The following is a 24,483-nucleotide window of genomic DNA, read 5'->3' as shown; positions in this document are numbered from 1 at the left end:
TTTCTGGCTCCCCTTGATCTCCTGATCATGACTGTGCAGCCTCGGAACCCAGCAGAGCCGGGGTGGCAGGTAACCTGCAGCACCAGTCTCTTCTCAGCCTTCACACTTGCCTGTTGGACCACTGCCTGGTTTACCAGGAACTGCTACAGGCCCAGCTCTTCCCCCACCTTCCCCACCCCTCCAAATCTTACCAAGTATTTTCCCCCTTTGGTTCTTCTCATTATAGTGGAGGTTTTTTCCCCCTTGAGTAAGTAGAAATGTTAGCAATACAAGGTCATTAGCCTAAAGAAATGAAGAGGCCTAAAATAAAACATTTCTACACTTGGGGCCTGAGCAGGTAGGGTTTTTACCTTGCACGCAGCCGACCTGTCATCCCATATGGTCCCCCAAGCACCATCAGGAATAATTCCTGAGTGCAGAGCCAGGAGTAACCCCTGAGCATCGCTGGTTGTGACCCAAAGAGCCAAAAAAAAAAAAAGAAAGAAAATTTTTTTTTCTACTCTTGGAATTTTAAGTATATTTATTTGCTAAAGTTGATTTTGTTATTCAGCTTTAAGTTTATTTATCTTAAACACAAAGATTTAAGTATGCTTCTCTTGTGTATATGGATGATCTTTTTATTTCCAATGACTTAACTTGGTATTGTTATTGTTAGTTATTAACTAACTAGCCTACAGATCAAGACTTACTTTTTACCAGAAAAGTATCATAATTGTGTTTTGGGAGTTTGGATCATTCTGTAATAATTTGTTTAGAGTTCTAAGATCTAGATTTAGACATAAATTGGACACAAAGATTGGCACTTATCTTTACTGTGAGTTAGGTTGTTGCTTTATAAAGTAAAAAGTTACTTATAACTGAAACTGTAGTGTTTGAGGTTTATTTAAAAAATAAAAAACAGCATCGGCAAGAAAAGGAGGAGGAAGTTAATATTTAAGTTTGGTGGTTCAGGCAGAGCCTGACAAGCTCCCCATGGCATATTTGATATGCCAAATACAGTAACAACAGTAGGTCTCATTCCCCTGACCTTGAAAGAGCCTCCAATCATTGGGAAAAGACATGTAAGAAGAGGCTGCTAAAATCTCAGGGCTGGGAGGAATAGAGACATTACTGGCGCCCGGTCGAGTAATTCGACGATCAATGGGATGACAGTGATACAGTGATGGTTCAACATTAGCTATAATAGTAGTTGCTATGATGAGTAGATATACTCATACTGTTCTCTCTACGTTTTATTTATTGATGTTTTCCATAGTAAAAGAGAAATTAAAAAGTAATAATGCCGGGTACAGGAGATAGTGTAGTGGTTAGGAGAAGTACTTGGGGTACTGTTAGGATCTCTGAATATTTCCAGCATGGCAGGGCTGAGCTGCTTTGCATCCTTGGCCTGGTTACTGAACCCCTGGCCCATTTGGCTAAAAGTCACTGATGAGGTCCCTGTTCGGGAGACCCTCCCAAAATTAATAAGTAAACAACAGGTAATTCTGGGTAAAACTACTTTCTCAAGCACTGGAGTGATAGTTCAACTGGTTAAAGCACATGATTCATTTGCAAGAGTTCCAGATTTGGTCCTCTGAGGAAATAGTCTTAATGCACTACCTGATGTAGTACAAAAACAAAAGTAATAACCTTTCTCAGAATATGTGCTTATTAAGTATATTTTATAATGAGAATTTTTTTAAAAAGAGGATTATCATTTAGAAATTTCTTCTTTTCTGAACTGATTTGTGTGTGTGTGTTTTAGAATTAGAGAAAGAAATTGAAGAATTCAAGTCAAAGCCTGTTGTTGGAGGTACTGATGATATTATTAAGGTAACGGAACAATTGTTATTACTGCTTTTTAATTTTTATGTGCTTAATGGAAAAATCTAATGATAAGCCACATTTCCTGAGTGCTGTCACCCTGCCAGAGTACCATAAGTCTTTCTTTCCCTATTTACCCATTTCTTCCTGCCCTTGGTTAAAAATTTTTACCTTCTGTTTAACATAAAAAGAGGGTTAAACAACAGTAGACTTGGTAATGGCATGGGTATTCTCTTCTTTTCATCGCACATACTGGATCATTACAGTTTTTCCCTCATTTTGTTTCCTCTTCTTAGAAAACCCAGTTAGTACTCTGGACTTAGATAATTAACAGGTTACCTTTTGATATATAGCCCTGGGCATTAGTACTGACCAAATCTCATAGATGTCAGGGGAGGCAGAAGGACTCTTCATACAGTTCTCTCCCTCTGTTCATACCCAACACGACCAAATCTTCTGTAGACTTCACTGGTAGTGCTAATTTTTAGGATTTTGGATTTTTGAGACACCTCAACTCTAGTTTCATGCATCCTACTATACTCTCCTGTTTCCATAATTTTTATGTTGAATGCCTCATATTTCACGCCGTAACTGGATTCTCATTAACACTGTATGCTACTCCCAGATAATAGAACAATCGTTGTAATGTTTCCTTTTTAAGAACCTGAGTTGCTTATTTCTTATATGCCCTTATTGCTAACAGTACTTTTTCCTTTCTCACTCGGCCCGACTCTCTTTTCCTTTTTATTTTGTTTCTTTGGTTGGAGGAGGGCCTCCAAAGTGGTGCTAGGTGCCACTCCAGGCAGTTCTCCAAGGACCCATGAATGTGGCACTGCCTGGACCAATCAGGGCCAGAGATTAGCAGTGCTTGATCATCTCCAGGACCACATCCAGCAATGCTAGGGGTAGAGTGGAGTGTAGGAACCATCTACTAGGGATCAGATCTAGTCAGCTGCAGCAAAGAATACCAAATTGCTCAACTCTCCAGCCTTGGTCGGACCTTGAAGCTTTCCTTTGTTTCTCAAAGCTGTGCAGTCATGTTTTTCTTTTCCGTATTTATAATTTAAATCTTACCATATATTCTTCGATTATATTATTTCTCTATCTCCTTAAGTGGTTCAGTGTGTGAATTGTTGTACTATTAGGGAGTACGACAAAGTGTTTTTGACTCCTTTGCATATAATGACACTACCACTTCATGTTTCAGCTAAAACAGTGTTCAAGGAGGGAAGAGGACAGACCTGCCTGTGCTCAGGGATCACTCATGGCGGTACTCAGGGGACTCTGTATGTGACAGGGATCAATCCTCGGTTGGCTGGGTACAGGACAAACACCTTACCTGTTGTTCTATCTCTCCAGGCCAAACAGTATATATTTTATATCAAAACATGAAAGGTCTGCCCAAATACTTTTGGATTCAAAATAAACTGATTCATTTAAGTATTACTGAATATATAGTGATTTTCTTTTTGTTTTCTTGGCTAATGTATGTTTATTTAATTAGTGACAGTCAAAGTATATGGTAGTTAACAGTACTGAGTCTGGAGTCAGGCCGTCATATACAAATCTACATAGTCTTATTCAGTCACTCACTAGCATGTAATGGCCATAATGTGTTACTTAAGTTTATTGATTTTGGGCAACACCTAGTCATGCTCAGGACTTACTCCTGGGTCTGTGCTCCTAACTGGCTCAGGGAACCATATGGCATGCTAGGAATTGGACGCAGGTCAGCTGCATGCAAGACAAATGCTCTGACCACTTTTCTGGCCCACTGTTTCTTAACATTTTTCTTCATCTGTTGACTTGAGTTTCTTTATCTGATAACAGAGATAATATGCTTATCAGGGTAATTGTGATTATCATTTTGGTTGAGGGGGTAGTTATGAGTCAAAGTGTTACATTATAGGTTAATAAATTGTATAGCACTTAGTACTGGACCTGTCACATAAGTGCTCAGTCTTTATTATTAGTAGCACCATATGCTGTAGGAGGTATTTTATGTGTGTAACCACACTAAATGGAAGTTTTATGTTTAAAAAAAAATTTATTAGGGCTGGAGTGATAGTACAGCTGGGAGGGTGCTTGCCTCACATGCAGCCCACCCGGGTTCGATCCCAAGCATCTTATATTGTCCCCCAAGCATTGCCAGGAGTAATTTCTGAGTGGAGAGCCAGGAGTAAGCCCTGAGCATTGCCAGTGTGACTCAAAAAGCCATAAATAAATAAATAAATAAATAAATAGTAAGTAAAGTAAAGTAAAGGCCCTCCCGTTGATCATCGATTTGCTCGAGCGGGCCCAGTAACGTCTCCATTGGAGACTTTGTTGTTACTGTGTTTGGCATATCGAATACGTCACGGGGAGCTTGCCAGGCTCTGCCGTGCGGGTGAGATACTCTCGGTAGCTTGCCGGGCTCTCCGAGAGGGGCGGAGGAATCGAACTCGGGTCGACCATGTTGGCTGCGTGCAAAGCAAACGCCCTACCGCTGTGCTATCGAAACAAAGGTAAATAAATAAATAAATAGGAATTCTCTTTTTAAAAAGGTATTTAGACGATTTATAGTATTATTTAGAATTTTAGACAGACAGTATTTTAACACTGAAGTTCCCCCCACCAATAGTGTTAGCATTCCTCTTCAGTGACCCAAAATTTCCACCTATATACCCACTCTCCCACTCCTCCTTTTTTTTTTTTTTTTTTTTTTTTTTTTGAGTCACACCCAGCAATGCACAGGGGTTAACTCCTGGCTCTGCACTCAGGAATCACTCCTGGAGGTGCTCAGGAGACCATATGGGATGCTGGGAATCGAACCCAGGTTGGCCGCGTGCAAGGCAAACGCCCTACCCGCTGTGCTATCACTCCAGCCCCTCCTTATATACCTTTCTAAAAATTATTATCATTAAGACACATGTAGATAATAGCTTTGTTTTTATGATTTAGATCATCATATTTACCACCGAATCTATGCTACCAAAGTGCCTGATACAGACATGTCTTCTCTTTCTCCCTTCTCCCTCTTTCTCCCCTTTTTAGATATTTTCATCTTGTAAATCTAGGAACAAGAGTTTGTCCACACTGATACGTTCCATTCTCTTGTCCTGCTATTCTCTACACCACATATAAGTGAAAACATCTCACATGTCCGTTTCCTGATTTACTTCACTTAATATGTTAAACTCCAGTTCCATCCAAGTTGCAGCAAACCACATGATTTCATCTTTCCTTTTAAATGCCTAGTATTTCATTTTGTATACAGCTGCTGTATTGATTCATCTGTCAGACATTTGAGTTATTTTTTGTGTCCTGGCTGTTGTGCTAGTTGCTGTAATGAACATTGATGTGCCTATATCTTCTTGATCCATTTTGACTTAACTTTCGTGTATCCTAGGAGATATGGATTTAATTTTTTTCTTTTTGTTTTTTTTTTTTGTTTTGCATTTGTTTAACCTGTTTCCCCAGGACTGTTGAATAGCTCCTTTGTTAATCAATACATTAACACAGTTCCTTTCTTAATCATAGATTGCCAAGTTTTCCTCTGGGTTCTCAGTTCTAATACACTGGTCTATCTGTAGTCTATCCTAAGCCTGGTTATTGCCCATAGTTCAGACAGCCCATCCTTAATGGAGCCCATGCTGTTTTGATTAATATAGCTTTAAATTATAGCCTCAAGCCAGGAAATGGGATTCACCACAAATTCTTTGCTCTTAGAATGGTTTTGACTATTTGGGGTATTTTGTGATTCCATACAAATTTTATTAGTGATTGTTGTAAGTCCTTAAATAATGTTATTTGAATTTTGATAGGGATTGTATTGGATCTATATACTGTTCTCAGTAGGATGGTCATTTTGACAGTGTGGATTCTTCTTATCCAAGAACATCAATATTTTTCCATTCCAAATGATCTTTTTTTCTATCTTTCATGATTTATAGCTTCATCTTCTGTTAATACCAAGGTACTTGATGTGTTTGAAGACCTACATGTTGATGGTGTCACTGGCATGTACTGCGAGTAGCTTACACTTGGATGTGGCTTAACACAAATTTCATTGGCAACATCAGTACATTTGAAGGAGTGGTCTTTTTCTCTTTCTCTTCTAGCCCATTGTTTACACATAGGAATGTAGTCACGATTTTTGTATATTGATTTTATAGTGTGCAACTTTGTTTTACTGGTTTAATGTTTCTTGGAGTTTGTTTTTAAATAAACTAGGATCTATGTGTATTATCATGCCTTCTGCAAATAGTAATAATTTAACTTTTCCTATTTGGATATGTTTAGTTCCTTTTTCTTGCCTAATTGCTGTGGTTACAACTGCCAGTACTATATTGATTCTTAGTGAAAACAGTGGACAACCTTACTTTGCATGCTTTGTGGTTTTTACCATTGAGAATAACATTGGTTGTGAGTTTGTTTTAGAGAACTGTTAGTAGCTTCAGGAAGGTTTCTTCTATAGCATCTTCTAAAAGTCATGAGTGATGAATCTGTCAAAACCATTCTCTGTGTCTATCAATGTTATGAAATAATTTTTATCTTTTTGTGTGTTGATATGCTGTATTTAATTGACTTGAGCACATTGAATCGTCCTTGCATTTATGAAATGAATTTAAGTTGATTGTGGTGCATGATTCTTTGGATGCACTTTTTTTTACTTTCTTTTTTTTTTTTTTTTTTTGCTTTTTGGGTCACACCCAGCAATGCTCAAGGTTACTCCTGGCTCTGTGCTCAGGAATTACTCCAAGCGGTGCCTGGGGGATCATAAGGGATGCCGGGGATCAAACCGAGGTTGGCCACTTGCAAGGCAAATCCCTACCTACTATACTTTAGCTCTGACCCTTGATATGTTTTTAAACTCTGTTCACCCGGATTTTGTCTAGGATTTTTTGTTTGTTTATTGTTTTTGGTGAGTGGTACTTGGGCCACACCTGGCAGTGCTTCTGGCTTACTTCTAACTCTGCATTCAGGCATCATTCTTGGTGATAGTTGGGGGAATCATATGCAGTACCAAAGATCAAACAAAGAGTCAGCTGCCTGCAAAGAAAACACTGTATCACCTATACTCTCTCTAAAGCCCCTGTTGAGAATTTTTGCATTGCTGTTCAGACCAAGGATATTGATCTGAAATATTCTTTTTATCTCTGTCTTCTCTTGTAAGTAGTGTGATGTTGGCTTCATTGAAGCTGTTAGGAAGGATTCATACAGAATTCATGCCAAGTATCCTCTCAGACCAGAACACTGAGAGGTAAAAATTTTAAAGGTAAAATTAACCATAAAAGAGATAAGGAAAAGTTCCGGCAGTTGGAATCTGAACAAAATGCTTCAAAATGCTTCAAGTTAATGACTGGATCAAATGAAATAATAATGAGAAATTATCAGAACCTATGGAATACAGCAGAAAGTAATACGAAGATGGAAACTCACAGTAGTACAGGCCTACTCAGGAAAGGAAAAACTCAAATCAATAAATACATCTTCAAGATAAAGACAAGTAATAACAAATTATGTATGTTTCAATTACGCCCTAGTATGTGGTCTGTCCTGGAGAACATTCCTTGTACATGAGAGAAGAATCTGTGACAGTTCACATACTTTGGGAAGATCAAATCTCTATATGTGTCAAATAATTTGAGTTCTACTAACTCATTTAGGGCTTCTGTGTTTTTTTTTCTTTTTTTAAAAAAAGTAAATTTTTCTAAGGCTTTTTTTTTGGGGGGGGAGTGTTTTGGGGGCACACCTGATGATACTCAGGGGTTACTCCCAGCTCTGCACTCAGGAATCATTCCTGGCTATACTGGTGCAGTGGGGGGAGACTGTATGGGATTCTGGGGATCATATCTAGGTTGTCCATATCCAAGGAAAGTGCTCTGCCCACTGTACTATCTCTCTGGCCCCAAGGGCTTTTGTATATTTACTGATACTCTGTTCAGTTGATTCTGTCTAATGACAGAGGTAGTGGGAGAAGCTTCCCTCATTCTCTGTCTATCTCAGTTACATGGGGAAGTGTCTGGGGAAGTTTTGAAATGACAGTTTGCTATGAGCACCTCCACAATACAAACCTTATATCTTAACAGCTCCATCCAGCAGCCATCAAAATGCACCTGTATCACACTCTTTCTGCATGGTGTGGGGAATTATCCTTGCTCGGAGAGCTGTGAAACTCAGGGTAGAGTGAGGAACTGTTCTTTATAGGAAAGGAAGGTTAGTCCTAAATCCTGCCCAGGCTTTCCAGGTCCATTTCCTTCCCTCGCAGAAAAGAATTTCAGTAGGAGACAAACAGTGAGTAAGGTTAAGTTTATTTGGGAAATGAGAGGAGGGTGAGAAATGCATGTTCAAGAGAGAATGCAGGCTTTTCCAGAGTGGAAAAAAAAAGTATGCATTCAAGCTGTGCTATGCCTCAGATCTTAGTTCCAGGTTTGGAGCCTCTCCTAAGATGTGCAGTCGGGCTCTGTGCCTGGATACAACAAAAAGCAGTACTCAGGAAGAACTTTATAGTAGTGCAGGCCTACTCTAGGAAAGGAGAAACTCGGGAGCAGGCAGTTTGCGTCTCAGTGCCTTTTGGGGGATTGGAGGAGGAGTCTTGTATCTCAGAGGCTTTTATGCGTTTGGACTTGTTTAGGTTCCAGATAGTTTTTCCCCAGGGCTCCTTTTTCTCTCTACCTGCAGCAATATATAAGGTAAAGGTAAAGGCCCTCCCGTTGATCCTCGATTTGCTCGAGCGGGCCCAGTAACATCTCCATTGGAGACTTTGTTGTTACTGTGTTTGGCATATCGAATACTCTCGGTAGTTTGCCGGGCTGCAATATATAATATATAAAAAAGGGATTTTTTTAAATCAAGTTACTCATATTAGCCAAAGTATTAGGTATATCTAATGGTAGAAGGTATGGTGGTGGAAAATTGTATGTATGAAGCCCTGTCATTAATAGTCCATCAAGGGAATTAAAATTAAAAGAAACTGTTGGTGGGAGGTGGGCAAGAAAAGAACAAAGGCCCAGTTTTCCTATAAAAAAACCTACAAAATTAGCCATGCATGTTTACTCTTATACTAGTAGTTTTCCTTTCCCTTTTGCATTCCAATAAACCTTTCTATTTCCCCACCCAAAAAAGAAACTAGTTTCACTTACGTAAGAATCTCAGGGTAAGGGTTAAAGCACTATTTTAATTCAAAGCAGTAGCTTTGTCTTGAGAACCCAACCTTTTTTTGGTTATACTTGGCAGTGCTCAGTAATCACTCCTGGTGTGGTGCTGGGGATTGAGTGCAGGTTGGCAGTGTGCGAGGCAGGTGCTCTGCCGACTGTACTATCTCTCCAGTGTCAAAGAACCCAACTTCTATGAAAATGAAGAGAGAACTGCCATAGGGACTAAAACTGGGCTAGAGATTAGTGTTACCCTGTCCTTGCCCCAGAGACTAAAGGTAGTCTTGGCTTTGCTTTCCCTCCCCTGACTTTCAGCTTGGGTTTGTGAGCAGATGGGAGTAGTGCACTCTGAGAACCAGCCCAGGAGGGGATTTTATTTTCCATCTGTTGTGTCCTTATCTGTAGTTCACTCTTTTTTCCCTGTTCTTTCCCTGTAACAAATCCTTGCAGACAAGATGGCTATTTTTAGGACATGAGTTTGCCATCTTCCAACTTCCAGTGTATTACCAATGAAGCTCTTTCTGAGCCAGCTTTAAAAAAAAAAGTACTAGGGGCCAGAGAGAGAGTACAATGGGTAGGGTACTTGGCCTTGCACACAGCCTACCCAGATGCCATCCTCCCCATTCTATACAGACTCTCAGGCACCGCCAAGAATAATTTGAGTGCAGAGCCAGGAGTAACCCCTAAGCATAATCAGGTGATGCCCAAAAACTTTAAAAAAAGTACCAAATAGTTTATGAAAATATTAAATAACATGGAAATTACTCCTGCATTTCTGTATAATGTGCTTATTTCTCTATTATTAGATTTATTTTAGACATTTAGCTCTTAAATTCCTGTTACAGTAAATGAAAGTTTAGCCATCTTTCACAATGAGCCCTACTTTTAAAAACTGAAATAATCTTGTATATTTTCCCCTGAACACTTGTACTTAGTCTAATTGTTTTTGAGAGCGACAGTTTTCAAGGAATTGGTCTTTTGCTTTGATCCTGTGAATGTCTATGCTTCCTGTATAGACAGGATTTCCTGTATTAGCCCCTGTATGTCATTTACTCTTCTTAATTATTCTAACTTTGGGAGAGCTTTCTTAGCTCAATATCTTCCAAAGCTCATATCCTTCTGTAGTTTCCTAGGAATGAATAATATTTCAGGAAATTTTTCATTGTGTTGTCTTTAAAAACATAGTTTTTGAAAATGTTATAGGACTCTAAAAGCTATGTGTTTAATCTGTATGTGTAACAAACAACTTTAAAACTGTAGTTTGACTTTTAAATAGTTTTAAATTTTTTCTTGAATTATTGAAACTTTTTCTGTTGAAATCCATTGCATTAATTTTTATATGTTGTCAAATAAAACATTTTCTGTAATTTATGACATAGTAGATGCTTATTTGTGCAGTCTAGCTAATGTTTATTTGTTTGTTACCTTTTTTATTTCTGAAAACATACTCTGAGTTTGTTCTTATACCATCTTAATAATTTCCTTACTTATTTAATTTCTTCAGAGTAAACTTGTCTTTCAAGGAACAGGGGCATGACTGACTTCTTGTGTACTCTAACCAGTTCTTCAGTCTTTCTTCAGATAGTCCATTAATCAATCTCCAATTTTTGAACCCCGACACATTAAGGGTGCTAATCCCAGACATATTGTAGCCTCCAGTTCCAGAGCATTTATTTCCTATAGTTTCTAATCTTTTGGTTTTACTTTAGCATGGTTTGAAACAAATGAGATAATTATGCCTATAGTCATTCCATAATTAACTCATGCAAACAAATACTCAATACACCAAAACAGGCCCTGACTGAACGTCTGGATGCTATTCTTCTGGAAAAAGCAGAGACTGAGCAGCAATGTCTTTCTCTGAGGAAGGAAAATACTATAATGAAGAAAGAGGCTGAGGTGAGACCATACTTTCCTTAATTTTTTATTAACTTAGTAGTGTGAATTTTGGCAAACACCAAAAATTTTGATTTTTACATTTTATAAATAAGAGCCGGCAGAGCCTGGCAAGCTACCCATGGCATATTTGATATGCCAAAACCATTAACAATAATGGGTCTCATTCCCCTGATCCTGAAAGAGCCTCTAGTACGGCAGCATTAGGAAAGACGAGTAAGGAGAGGCTGCTAAAAATCTCAGCACTGGGACGAATGGAGACATTACTGGAGCCTGCTCGAGTAAATCGATGAACAATGGTATGACAGTGATACAGTGATAAATAAGAGCATATTCAAAAAGAAAAATAACCAATTATACTTGTAAAATTAATACTTTATTATTTTATCTTCTATAAACTAATGTATCACTGTAGCACTGTCCTCTCGTTGTTTATCGATTTGCTCGAGTGGGCCCAGTAACATCTCCATTGTAGACTTGTTGTTACTGTGTTTGGCATATCAAATGCTCCACGGGTCGTTTGCCAGGCTTTGCCGTGCAGGCGAGATACACTTGGTAGCTTGCCAAGCTCTCTGAGAGGAACGGAGGAACCGAACGCGGCTCGGACAGGCCGGCCATGTGCAAGGCAAATGCCCTACCACTGTGCTATCACTCCAGCCTCTATAAACTAATGTAATTCTTTATAACTGAAAGGAATACTTATTTTATAGAAAAGCATTTACATAAGTTGGTTCTAACCCATTCTCTGAATGCCATTATCTGTTCAGGTCTACTATATTCAGTTGCCTGTTGGTTAGGGGCTGAATTTTTCCAAAAACTCTTATTTAGACTGTGTTGGAGTTATCCATAACAGTTTTATGACAACACAGCTTACATGATTTATTACAAAAGAAAGTAAAATTCAGAGATTTCTTAAGCTTTTAGTTATTACTTTGAATAATGTTTTTATTTCTTCTATTTTTACTGTCTTACAGAAACCAGAGCTTAAAAAATTCTTGGAATATCAATATTATATATTATTTCTCTATGTTAATTTCTGTTTATTTCCTTTTCTGTTCAGTGAGCCTAAGGCAAACATTTTTCCTAAGGAGTGAAGTTTCTTTTGTTTAAAATTTCTGTATGTGTGTGTGTTTTTTTTTTAAATAGGATTCTGTAATTAAGATGGAAGATTTGCACAAGGAATTTGAACAGTCAAAAAAATACTATGTGAAAGAAGTGGAGAATCTGAAAAATGAATTAATGGTGGAATACACTAGATACGGTGAAGATAAAGCTAGCTTGCAAAAGGAACTGGAAGAAGCAACAAAGAAACAACTAGAGCTTTCAGAACAACTAAAATTTCAGAATGACTCTGAAGATAATGTTAAAAGACTACAAGAAGAGATTGAGAAAATTAGACCAATGTTTGAGGAGCAAATTTTAAATCTGCAAAAGCAATTAGAAGCTGCCACAGATGAAAAGGACCAAGAAATTACTCATCTCCAAGAAGTCATTGAAGCTAATTCTCAGCATTACCAAAAAGATATTAATATTTTGCAAGAAGAACTTTTACAGTTACAGGCTACACACCAAGAAGAACTGAAAAAATTGATGTTCCAGAACAAAGTATCTGCTAAAGAACACAAAGCAGAAGTAGATAATGTAGACCACATGGTCAAACAACATGAGGAAAGTGAGAAGAACATTCAGTGTCAAAATGAATGTGAATTAGAAAACTTAAGGAAAGCTTCAAATGCAGACCAAGAAAATCAAGCGTGTTACTTACTCTTACAGGATGATGAACAAGACGTAAATAAAAAGATCAAACTCTTAGAAGACACTTTACGAGAACTGGAGTCTCAACATAGTATCTTAAAAGATGAGTTAACTTACATGAATAATCTTAAATTAAAATTTGAAATTGATGCCCAACAAATAAAGGATGAATTTTTTCATGAACGGGAAGATTTAGAATTTAAAATTAATGAATTATTACTAGCCAAAGAAGAATATGGCTGCGTAATTGAACGGTTAAAATCTCAGCTGGAAGATTCAAATAAGCAACTTTGCCATATTGTAGAGCAACATAACAAAGAAGTACAGCATCTTAAGGAAGAACATAAAAAAGAAATGTCAGAACTAAATGAGACATTTGTATCTGATTCAGAAAAAGAAAAGTTAGCATTAATGTTTGAAATACGAGGTCTTAAGGAACAAAATGAAAATCTACAGCAAGAGAAGCAAGAAGCAATTTTAAATTATGAGAGTTTGCGAGAGATTATGGAAATTTTACAAACAGAACTGGGGGAATCTGCTGGAAAAATAAGTCAAGAGTTTGAATCCATGAAGCAGCAGCAAGCATCTGATGTTAGTGAACTTCAACAAAAACTCAGAACTGCTTTTAATGAGAAAGATGCTCTTCTTGAAACTGTGAACCGTCTCCAGAGAGAAAATGAAAAGTTATCACAGCAGGAAGTTGTGCCAGAATTTGAAAGTATCATAAAGAACCTTCAGGAAAAGAATGAAGTATATTTAGTTAGTCTCAGTCAAAGAGATGCCATATTAAAAGAATTTGAAGCAAAGATAAGTTCTCTTGCTGAGGAAAAAGATGATTTCATAAGTAAAATGGAAAGTTCTCTTGAAGAAATAGATGACCTCCATAAAAAATGTGAAAGGGAAGAAAGATTGAATATAGAACTTAGGGAAAAGATGGAACAAAGTACTAAATACAACAGTGAACTAGAAAAAAAAGTAAATGAGTTAATGGAAAGGCAAGAAGAAACTTCAAAAGATAAGGATCAAAGTGACAAAAAAGTAGAAGAGCTTATGATTCAGTTAAAAATTCTCTCTGAAGACCAGGCAGCGCTGTCATCTGAAATGAAATCTCTTTATGAGGAAAATAGTAGATTGACTTTAGAAAAAAAACAACTGAGTAAGGATTTGGAAGCCCTCCTCTCTCAAAAAGAAGGTGATACTATGCTTAAGGAACAAATTTCTGAATTAGAAAAGAAACTTATGTTAACAATTGAAGAACGAGATAATTTAAATAAATGTTTTGAAAATGAGCAAGTTCAGAAGTTATTTATCAAAACCCAGTTGGATGAATTTTTAAAACAAATGGAATTAAAGGTTTCAGAAGACAAGGAGCAAGATGTTGCAAGTGTCCTGAAAGCTATAGGTGAATCCTTCACTAAAATAAGTGAGGAAAAACATAATTTGGCTTCTCGATATGATGAAAGAATAATAGAATTAGAGAAAAAGATTAAGTGTCTTCAAGAAGAAAACAGAGTTCAGTGTGAGGAACTTAGGTCTTCATTGAGAGACTCTGAGCAAGAGAATGTACTCTTAAGAAAAGAATCGAAAGAAACCCTGTCAGAAAAAGAGGTCCTACAGTTTAATCTGTTAGAAATGAAGAACGCTCATGAAAAAACAAGGCTTGAAAATCAAGATCTTTTACTTCAAATTGAAGATGCATCTCAAAAATTTTATAGGACAAATGAAGTTAATGAAAAAGAAAAATCTTTAATGAAGGAATTTGAAAACCTAAAGCCATTACTAGAACAGAAAGAGAATGAATTGCAGGATGTGAGAGCAGAGTTGAAACTATTACAGGTACTATTTATTTGAAATTTATTGGTTTAAGTGAATTCTTCGTTCCACTCATAGACTTGAAAATAAACACGTTAACATTTTTACACTTTGAAGTCGTTGGTAAGTTCTTGACATTTAAGATCAAATGCCAAGTTTCTGAGAAAGGCATTATATATTTTCGTAATCACTGAGCTTTAGAAAATATAAGTTTTGATTAACTGGGGCTAAATTTTGGTTAAAGTTATAAAACTACTAGAAAAACTAGATAAACATGAAAAGTTTATATTCTGTTGTGTAATATATGTATTACATTATTTAATGTTGAGCAAAAATGGAGGCTATTGACGGTATTTACATTTAGCCAAAATTTTAGGGTTTTCTATAAAATTTAGCAAAGGATGACAAATTATAGTCATTTATTCTTACATGTTTGATGTGTCAGGTTGTTCATCTTGATCTTGAATACTTCTAATCTTTGTAGTAAATAATATATATTTATATATATTAAAAATAAGTATTACCTTGACCAAGTAAGAAAAAGACCACCAAATTACTTTTTGTATGCTCTCTGATAATTTTTTTCATGTTTCATATAATGACAAGTACATCGTGGGAGTGAAGTGATGTTTTGTTTTTCCTGTAAAATCTAGGATTCCATACAGAAATCACCTGTAGAAAATGATCAGCCTTCTTCACTAAAAGAACTGGAAGAAAGAATAGGTAATCAATGGTTTTTGTGTACATTGTTAGAATAAGATACACAAATGTACACAGATGTACCCTAATGCAAATTGGTAGGAAGCCTGGAGAGGTAGATCAACAGCAAGAAGCACACATTCAGTCCCTCATATCACAGGCACCCTGAGCACCACTGGATATGACAAAAATACATACATTTTGTTTGGAAAATAGAGTAATGAAGTAATGACTTGTTTAAAACATAGTAGCTGTCTCTTCTTGCATTTCCACCATCTATTTTCTTTTCCTTTTAGAACTCACTTTCTGGTCACCCCGAGGGATAGTACATGGAATAAGGTTCTTGCCTTTGTGACTCATCTTGTTTTGATATCTGCACGACATGTAGTCCCAACAAGTACCTTTAAAAGTGATCCATAAAGAAAGTGAACACAAAACCAAGGATAAGTCCTACTGGGTGTGTCAACAAAGAAAAAGACAGCAGAGACCCATAAACCACTGTTTAGTGCCACCCCTCCCAAATATCATTTCGTTTCTGAATGGTGCGGACTGCGGGTTTTTCATTGATTTAGCAGGTTTTCAATGCTTATATATTTCGGCATTTATAATAGGTGAATAAAATACTGCATCTCTTAAAGATGATGCCACAGGAGCTGTTGGAACTTTACTGGTTTTGAGATATGGAGGCAGTGTAAAAAAGCATGAATTGCTTGTTTTAAATTAGGGTACGCATGAAATATGCTATCTATTCTCTTGTGTCTTTAAGAATGATAATTTTGTCACATGTAGAAAATGGTATTTTAACAAGATCGAACAGCAGGTACTTAGGTTGACATGTAAATCAAGGAGAATGCTATACAGTTCTGGGGAGGCAAGGACGTAATATTAGGCACTTAATTCCTCAGACAGATTGGTGATACTGAGGGAAAGGTAAAAGAATTTAGAACAACTCCCACTTTTCTGCAGTAGACTGAGAAATAAGGAGGCCAGTGCTGGAGCAACATCACAGCAGGTATGGTGCTTGCCTTGAGCACAGCCAATCTGGATTCATTCCTGAGAACCCTGTAAGATCCCCCAAGCCCTGCTAGGAGTGATTCCTGAGGGCAGAGCAAGGAGTAAGCCGTGGTCACACTGGGTGTGGCCAAAAAATAATAAATAAAAAAATAAAGCGATAGCAGAGCGGTAGGGCGTTTGCCTTGCACGCAACCAACATGGCCGACCCGAGTTCGATTCCTCCGCCCCTCTCGGAGAGCCCGGCAAGCTACCGAGAGTATTCGATATGCCAGACACAGTAACAACAAAGTCTCCAGTGGAGACGTTACTGGGCCCGCTCGGGCCAAAAAATAAATAAGAAAAAAGAAATGAGGTCAGGTACTCAATTTTATTCTTTAAAATGTTTAAGGTTTGCAAAGCTGTTCATAATAAGAGTTTCAGTATACAATATGACACCACCAATCTTATCACCAGTATCAACTTCCGCCAACATCCCCAGGTTCTTTGACAGGCGTTTTTTAATTTGGTTATTGTAATTGGAGTCTCATGCTTAGAGTTTCATTGGCTAGTTATGTTCATATTCCGCAGCTCTACACTGCCAAAGCACCTGTTGCTGTTGGCTCCGGCCCCTATACCTTCTTACTACTACTTGATTTCTTTCCTTCCCTATCCTCATTTCTGTAATCTAGGGTGAGGGATGATTTTAGTGCCCCCACATTTGAGACTTTGCATTCCTACTGTTCTATTTTTTTTTTTTTTTTTTTGGCTTTTTAGGTCACACCTGACAATGCACAGGGGTTACTCCTGGCTCTGCACTCAGGAATCACCCCTGGCGGTGCTCAGGGAATCATATGGGATGCTGGAAATTGAACCCAGGTTGCCCGAGTGCAAGGCAAACGCCCTACCCACTGTGCTATTGCTCCAGCCCCGCCTACTGTTTTTTATACTACAAATTAGAGACCATCCATTGTTTTTCCTTCTTTTGACTTAATACCTTCCAGTTTAATACACGTTGCAGCAAAGAGCAGGATTTCATAATTCCTTATAAATGCATAGTATTCCATTGTGTGTATGTGCCAACCTTCATTATTCACTCATTTGTCTTTGGATATCTAAGTTAATTCCATAGTCTAGCTATTGTACTAAGTGCTACAATGAGTTTGGATAAGTGTTTTTGTATTTAGGTGGTAGATACCAAGAAATGGAATCTCTGAGTCATATGGCAGCTTTATTTTCTGAGAAATGTCCATACAGTTTTCCATAGGGATAGAACCAGACAACATCCCAGTAGCAGTGAACAAGAGTTCCTGTTTACTACACCCCTGTCAATAGTTTGTTCCCAGTTTGTGTGTGTGTGTGTATGCGCGTATGCGCACGCGTGTGTATGCATGTGTGTGCACGCACACTCATATGCCATTCACACTTGTGTGAGACATTTCATTGTCATTTTTGAGTTTCCCTAACAAGAGACAATAGCACTTTTTCATGTATCTATTGGCCATTTGTCTATCTTCAGAGAAGTCTATTTCCTATTTCCAGTTTTCGATAATGTCTTTATTTTGTTGTTTTTGATCATTGTGAGTGCTCTCTGTATCTTCACTATTAACCTTTTATTTGGTGTTAAAGGCAATTATGTTTTCCCATTCTATTTGGTGTGTTTTACTTTTAGTCTGTGTTTCTTTTCCTATACAGAAAAAAATTTCCCCACTTTATTTAACACCATGGTTTGCAAAGTTAGTCGTAATTTGTTACAGGCATTTAATATTCCAACACCAATGCCACCACCACTGTCACCTTCCCTCCATCATTGTCTCTTTATTCCCTACCACCCCTCAAGCCTGTCTCTATAGCAGGCCCAAATAATTCCATATTGCTTGTTACCAATAAATGGCTAATGTAATGATCAAAAATATTTCCATAGACGATTGATTCTGTAGAAAATAATTGTATCTCAGTATGGGGACATTAATCCTTATCTGAGAGTTTAGTAATCTGTTGTTGCAAGTTAAGCCTTCAGTGTTAATTTTTTGGATAGCCAAGATTGGTTGACTTCCACGTTATATCCGATCCCATCTGGTATGCTACTACTGGGATGGCAGTGTTTTGTACAGTTTGGAGATGTCATGGCCATGCGCTCCAGAAAACAGAGAATATTTAACTGGGCAGAATTTAACGGGAATGGTAGTGTTTTTTATGGCTGCCAGGGCTTCTAGAAGAATGAGGAGGTACGATGAGGCTGCCCCTCCAAACCCTGAGAAGGCCTGGAATTTTCTGCCAAAATCCCCCACATTTCTGAAGTTTTGACAGGTTAGGTTCTCTGTGGGGCTCAGTTCTGAGGCAGTGGAGTCTGTCGAGAGCATCAGTGGATTTGGGCTTTGGTGCAGCTGTCTGGGCTTTGGTTGGATGAGAGCTGCCCCCACCAAGATTGTCCCAGAGGTCTCCGCCAGGAATGGGTGTCTGAGAAATTTTTACCATGCAGAAACTTTTATATTGATGCAGTCCCATTTAGGAACTCAATTTCAGACAACTAGATATCAGTTTAAGTAGACATGACAAGTAGACAAACATGCAAGTCTGGAATTAAAGGGAGAAAGCTAGGGATAGAGTTCATAATTTGGGGCTGAGGAAATGGGAGTTTGGGCACCTGCCTTGCAGGTGGCCAACCTCAGTTCAATTCCTGGTATCCTGTAGTTCCCTGTGCACTGCCAGGTGTGTCCCAGAAAGCAAAATAAAATAAAAACTATAATAAATATTATAGTTGATATTAAAAGCTGTGAGATTGAGAACCAGAGAAATAATTCTGAGGGTTGGACCCTGGAACACATGCTTTGCATGTGGGAGGCCTGAGTTTAGTCCCTGCAGATGCTTCCAGGAGCCCTGAATCAGGAGGAGCCTTCAGGCAGCAAAACCATTTTTTTAAAAATAAAAACCATAACATTGAGGCCACCAAGAAAATAAAGGCCCTCCCGTTGATCATCGATTTGCTCAAGCGGGCCCAGTAACGTCTCCACTGGAGACTTTGTTGTTACTGTGTTTGGCATATCGAATACGTCATGGGGAGCTTGCCAGGCTCTGCCATGTGGGCGAGATACTCTCAGTAGCTTGCTGGGCTCTCCGAGAGGGGCGGAGGAATCGAACTCGGGTCGACCATGTTGGCTGCGTGCAAGGCAAACGCCCTACCGCTGTGCTATCGCTCCAGCCCTACCAAGAAAATGTGTAGAAAAAAAAAAAGATGATGGGGCCAGAGAGATCGCTTAAAGGGCAGAGCACATGCTCAAGGCACGGGTTTGGTCCTTGGTACCTCATGGATCCAAGGACCTTCTAGGAGTGGATGCCAAGTTGGGAGTAGCTCCTGAATGCCACTGGGTTTGCCCCCAAACTAAAATGACAATTAATGATATTAATTAGGGGAGGCACGTTTAGTAGTTCTCAGTGCCTACTCCAGGATTACTTTCCAGGGAGTATTTAAAGAGCTATCTGGTGCAGAAGATAGTCAGGGCCTTTCGCATGAGCTTCGTCCCTTTGAGCCAGCTCCCCAGCCCCTACAAAGAAATATAGGATTGTTTTGCTGCATGTTTTCTTTTAATTTCAAATTGCAGGTTTTGTGTTCCAGATAAAGAATCAGTTTCTGTTACTAAAATAATTTGATTTTTTTCCTTCTGAATTCATATTTAATCATGTGTAATTCTTTTATGCTTTCAGGATGTCTAGAAAAAGAAGCCAGAGAGAAAGAGGAGAAAATAAGTAAGATTAAACTGGTAGCTGTGAAGGCAAAGAAAGAACTAGATTCTAGCAGAAAAGAGGTAAAGTTAATTTTTAAATACAAGATTCAAGGTCCTTATAGTTTAGAAAATCAAATTATTTTCTGTTTATTAATTCTTTATTGTATTATATTGTATTTTTATAGGCCCAGGTGCTACGGGAAGAGCTTGAATCTGTTAGATCAGAAAAGGATCAGTTGTCTTCATCCATGAGAGAACTCATTCAAGGAGCAGAAAGCTATAAGGTAAAAAAACCTTATTTTCAACTTCTGTAATACTGTATCACGGTCATCCCGTTGTTCGTAGAATTACTCAAGCGGATGCCAGTAACGTCTATTCATTCCAGCCCTGAGATTTTAGCCGCCTCTCCTTACTTGTCTTTCCCAGCGATTGGAGGCTCTTTCAGGGTCAGGGGAGTGAGACCTGTTATAGTTACTGATTTTGGCATATCGAATACGCCATGGGGAGCTTGCCAGGCTCTGCCCATGTGGGCAGGATACTCTGTCTCTCAGTAGCTTGCCGGGTTCTCCAAGATATATATATATATTTGTATGATTTCTGTCTATTATTCTATATATTTCTCTCTATGATTTATGCCTACTGTTTGAACTCCATCAAACATGATGTGGTAATTATGGAAAATGGGTAAGAAGTGTCTTATGGTGTGCATAGTCTGGAAAGCAGCCTGGAGCGTGTTAGTGGTTGGGTAGTGCAGGTCAGCTGCTAGGGCTGGGTCTCTTGGGGCCCCCTCCAGGCGCTCCGAATGAAAACAGCCTGGCACGGAGTCCAGTGGCATGGTTATGGAGTCCTCATTTTATACTCCCGTCTGGGAGGAGCAGCCATGAGTTCTGGAGGGTGGTCAGTGAGGAGAGTATCTGGTGCCGGCAGGGTGTTGCTTATGGGTATGACCCATGGGTCGCTGGAGACTGAGGGAAGCAGGCAGAGGATCTCTGCTCCCGGTCCATTGAGTCCAGAGTCCAGGGTCACAAAGTTCCGCATTACATGGGTTCCGTGGGACTTCACTCCTTCATGAGGCTTGGCTCGAGTGTCCGGAAGCAGCCTGGAGTGTGGCAGTGGTTGGGTAGTGGAGGTCAGCTTCATCTCAGAAAATATTTTAATAGACAGTACTGGAGAGATGGTGTTCAACCCAGCTGACTAAGTTCTTACCTTCTTAGGACTTTAAGAAGTGGCATAATAGGATGGCTAAAATATTGGGAGTACTTAGTTGGTTTACAGCTTGAAAGTAGATTCACTAAAATTCTAAAATTTTGTCTTTTTTGGCTGGGAAAGTGTGACAGTTCCAAGTTTCAAATGGAAAATAAACTAGGAAGAATGTTATTTTAGGGGCCAGAGTGATAGTACAGCAGGTAGGGCATTTGCCTTGTGGATGACTCAGGTTCAATACCCTCCATCCCATATGGTCCCCTGAGCACCGCCAGGAATAATTCCTGAGTGCAGAGCCAGGAGTAACCCCTCAGCATCGCCAGGTGTGAGCCAGAAAAGACCAAAAATAAATAAAATTAATAGACTATTTATAAAAAATCCATTTAAAAAATAAATATTTTATAGTGTGGTGTGCATGTGTGAGGCCCTGTGTTCAGTTCCTGGTACTATTCCGGAAAAGAGATAGGGAGAGAAAGAAATAGAAAAGGAACATCTTGGTCTAGTAGGCATTAAAATGTATTATATAAATACAATAATAAGGTATAGTTTTAATGCAAAAATAAAACTTCATTTGACTACACATATATAAATGCTTCTATGTAATAGCACTCAGTCACAGGCCAGGCTGTCTTAACACTTACTTCACTTAATTTTCAAAATAATCCCAAGAAATACATTGTCACCATTATCAACGTACTGATAAATTTGAGGAAAAGTAGGTGAAGCGACTTGGGGCAGGCATGGGGCATGCCTGGCAGTGTACAGGCTCCTTCCTGAGAAGCCACACAGTGCAGGCATCAAGCTCAGGCCTCAGGCATGCGAATCATATGCTCAGCCAAGGGATCTCTTTAGTACCAAGGGCTAGTCTTTACCAACCAAGCTGTACAATTCCAATAAAACAATGGAGATGGAATGGAAAAACTATTTCAGAAAAATCTAGTTAGATTTTGCGTTTGAGGGTCATTCCTGGTAGTCCCAGGTGCCCCTCCTGTGCTCACTGGTTCTGTGTTAAGGGGTTACTTGGGGACCATGTGCCAGAGATTGAACCCATAGCTCCCTTATGCAAAACGTGCTCAGCTAGTTTAGCAATCTTTCCATCCCTTTAGTAGATTATCACTTCATTCACAAACCAAAATAAATTCTTGATAGATTGAAGTTTTGTTAAGACTGAAAGTTTTTTTAATCCTAGAATGAAATATTTGGACATAAAAAAAAACTTTTCTAAATTTAAAAGTTTAAGAAAGAAAAGGGCCAAGGAGAGATAGAACAGGGGTTAAGGCACTTGCCACTTGCCTTGCACACTGACCCCAGTTCAGATCCCTAATACCAAATAGGGTCTCCTGAGTAACTTCAAGTACAATCCCAAACAAAATTAAAAAGGAAAAGAGAAGTTGACATATATACACATATATATAATAAACATGGAGATATGACTAAGGATTCATACATATCCTTTTTGTAAAGATTTAAATCTTTTTTTTTTAATCCTGGGAATGTATCCCAGAGAAGCAAAAAAGTGTAGTCAAAATGACATCTGCACTTGTATGTTCATTGCTGCACTGTTCACAATGGCCAAAATCTGGAAAAAACCCAAGTGCCCGAGAACAGATGACTGGTTAAAGAAACTTTGGTTCGTCTACACAGTGGAATACTATGCAGCAGTTAGAAAGGATGAAGTCATGAAATTTGCAAACAAGTGGTTTTAAATGGAAAGTATCATGTGAAGTGAAATGAGTCAGAAAGAGAGGGACAGACATAGAAAGACTGCGCTCATCTGGGGAATATAAAGTAACAGAATGGGAGACAAACACCCAAGAATAGTTGAAATAAGTACCAGGAGGTCAGCTTCATGGCTTGGAAGCGGCAGCACATGCTGGGGGAAAATGTAGCTCAGATAGAGAAGGGAACACCGAGTAAGGGGTGTTTGGAGGACTCGCTCGGGATGCGAGACGCATGCTGAAAGTAGACTATAGATCAAATACGATGATCACTAAAACCTCTGTTGCAAACCACAACACCCTAAAAGAAAGAGAGCAAAAGGGAATGCCCTGCCATAGATGTGTATGTGGGGGAGGGGGGGGAAGCTACTGGGTTCACTGGTGGTGGAGAATGGGCACTGGTGGAGGGATGGATCCTTGATCATTGTATAACTGAAACCCAAACACAAAAATATGTATGTCTACAGCTGCACCTCGTGGTATTTCACTAATAATAAATAAATAAATCTCTCAAAAAATTTTTTTTAATTTTAATGAATCACTGTGAGATACAGTTACAGATATACAATTTTTTTTATTTAAAGCTTTTTATTTTATTGAATCACCATGAGATATTACAAGCTTTCATGTTTGGGTAGCAATCACACAGTTATCAAACACCCATCCCTCTACCAGTGCACATTCCCCAGCACCAATATCCCTGTATACTCCCCATTCCCTGCTCTCTCCCTGCCTCCTTGGCAGACAATGTTCCCTATACTCTGTCTCTACTTTTGAGCATTATGGTTTGCACTACAGACCCTGAGAGGTTATCATGTTTGGTCCTTTATCTACTTTCTGCACACATCTCCCATCCCAACCGATTCCTCCAGCTATCATTTTCTTAGTGATCCCTTCTCTATTCCAGCTGCCTTCTTCCCTTTGCTCATGAGGCAGGCTTCCAGCTATGGAGCAATCTACCTGTCCCATATATCCACTATCCTTAGGTGTCAGCCTCGTGTTATGTTGTTTTATACTCCACAAATGAGTGCAGTCCTTCTATGTCTGTCCCTCTCTTTCTGACTCAGTTCACTTAGCATGATACTTCCCATCAGACTTACAAACTTTCATGATTACATTTCAGTCATACATGAAGGATTATACCCTATCATGCTAAAGCAATTAAAAATGGTTTTGGTGAGGTCAGAGAGATAGTTTGATTCACCAGAATCACATCTATCCCCTGAGTGCTGCCAGGAGTGACCCCAAGCATAGAGCTGTAAGTAACCCTCAAGTTCTGCAAGTATTCCCCTCATCACGCCACCCCACCCTACCCCTCCAAAACACTCAAGACTGGTGAAAGAGAAGGTAAAAATATCAGTGCATCAAAATAGACTGGAAACCCATCCACATTTAGCCAACTGATCACTGATAATGGGTCAAAGTATTATTTAACAGTTGGTGGTGCTGGAACAATTAGACAATCTCTTACAGATAAGTGAGTCCTAGACACAACTCATCTTTCACAAAAATTAGCCTTAAAAGGTTCATTTTTTTTTAATTTTATTGAATCACCATGATATAGTTTTAAGCTTTCGTGTTTGGGTTACAACCACACAATGCTCAAACACCCATCCCTCCACCAGTGCACATTCCTGACCACCAATATCCCCGGTATACCCCCCCCCCCTTCCCTCTCACCCTCTGCCTCCATGGCAGACAATATTCCCCATACTCTCTCTCTACTTTTGGGCATTATGGTTTGCA

The 24,483-nt window shown here is 38.8% G+C and overlaps 1 protein-coding gene across 3 annotated transcripts in view; it reads left to right on the top strand.

The window, feature by feature from the left end:
- GCC2 (GRIP and coiled-coil domain containing 2) overlaps nt 1-24,483 on the top strand; it is a 63,495-nt gene that overhangs the window by 777 nt on the left and 38,235 nt on the right. For all 3 annotated transcript variants that reach the window (XR_008792545.1, XM_056114595.1, XM_056114594.1), the window contains exons 4-9: nt 1,745-1,812; nt 10,734-10,838; nt 11,982-14,426; nt 15,056-15,125; nt 19,797-19,897; nt 20,002-20,100. Coding sequence is in view for 2 of the 3 variants with exons in the window: in XM_056114595.1 (XP_055970570.1) it covers nt 1,745-1,812; nt 10,734-10,838; nt 11,982-14,426; nt 15,056-15,125; nt 19,797-19,897; nt 20,002-20,100 (2,888 nt within the window). In the remaining variant the exon portion in view is untranslated. The remainder of the gene's footprint in view (nt 1-1,744; nt 1,813-10,733; nt 10,839-11,981; nt 14,427-15,055; nt 15,126-19,796; nt 19,898-20,001; nt 20,101-24,483) is intronic.

This window comes from Sorex fumeus, unplaced genomic scaffold (assembly GCF_029834395.1).
Source record: "Sorex fumeus unplaced genomic scaffold, SorFum_2.1 ptg000026l, whole genome shotgun sequence".
NCBI classification, from domain to species: Eukaryota; Metazoa; Chordata; class Mammalia; order Eulipotyphla; family Soricidae; genus Sorex; species Sorex fumeus.
The sequence above is the reverse complement of the archived record's forward strand: the minus strand, read 5'-3'. Positions and strand labels throughout refer to the sequence as shown.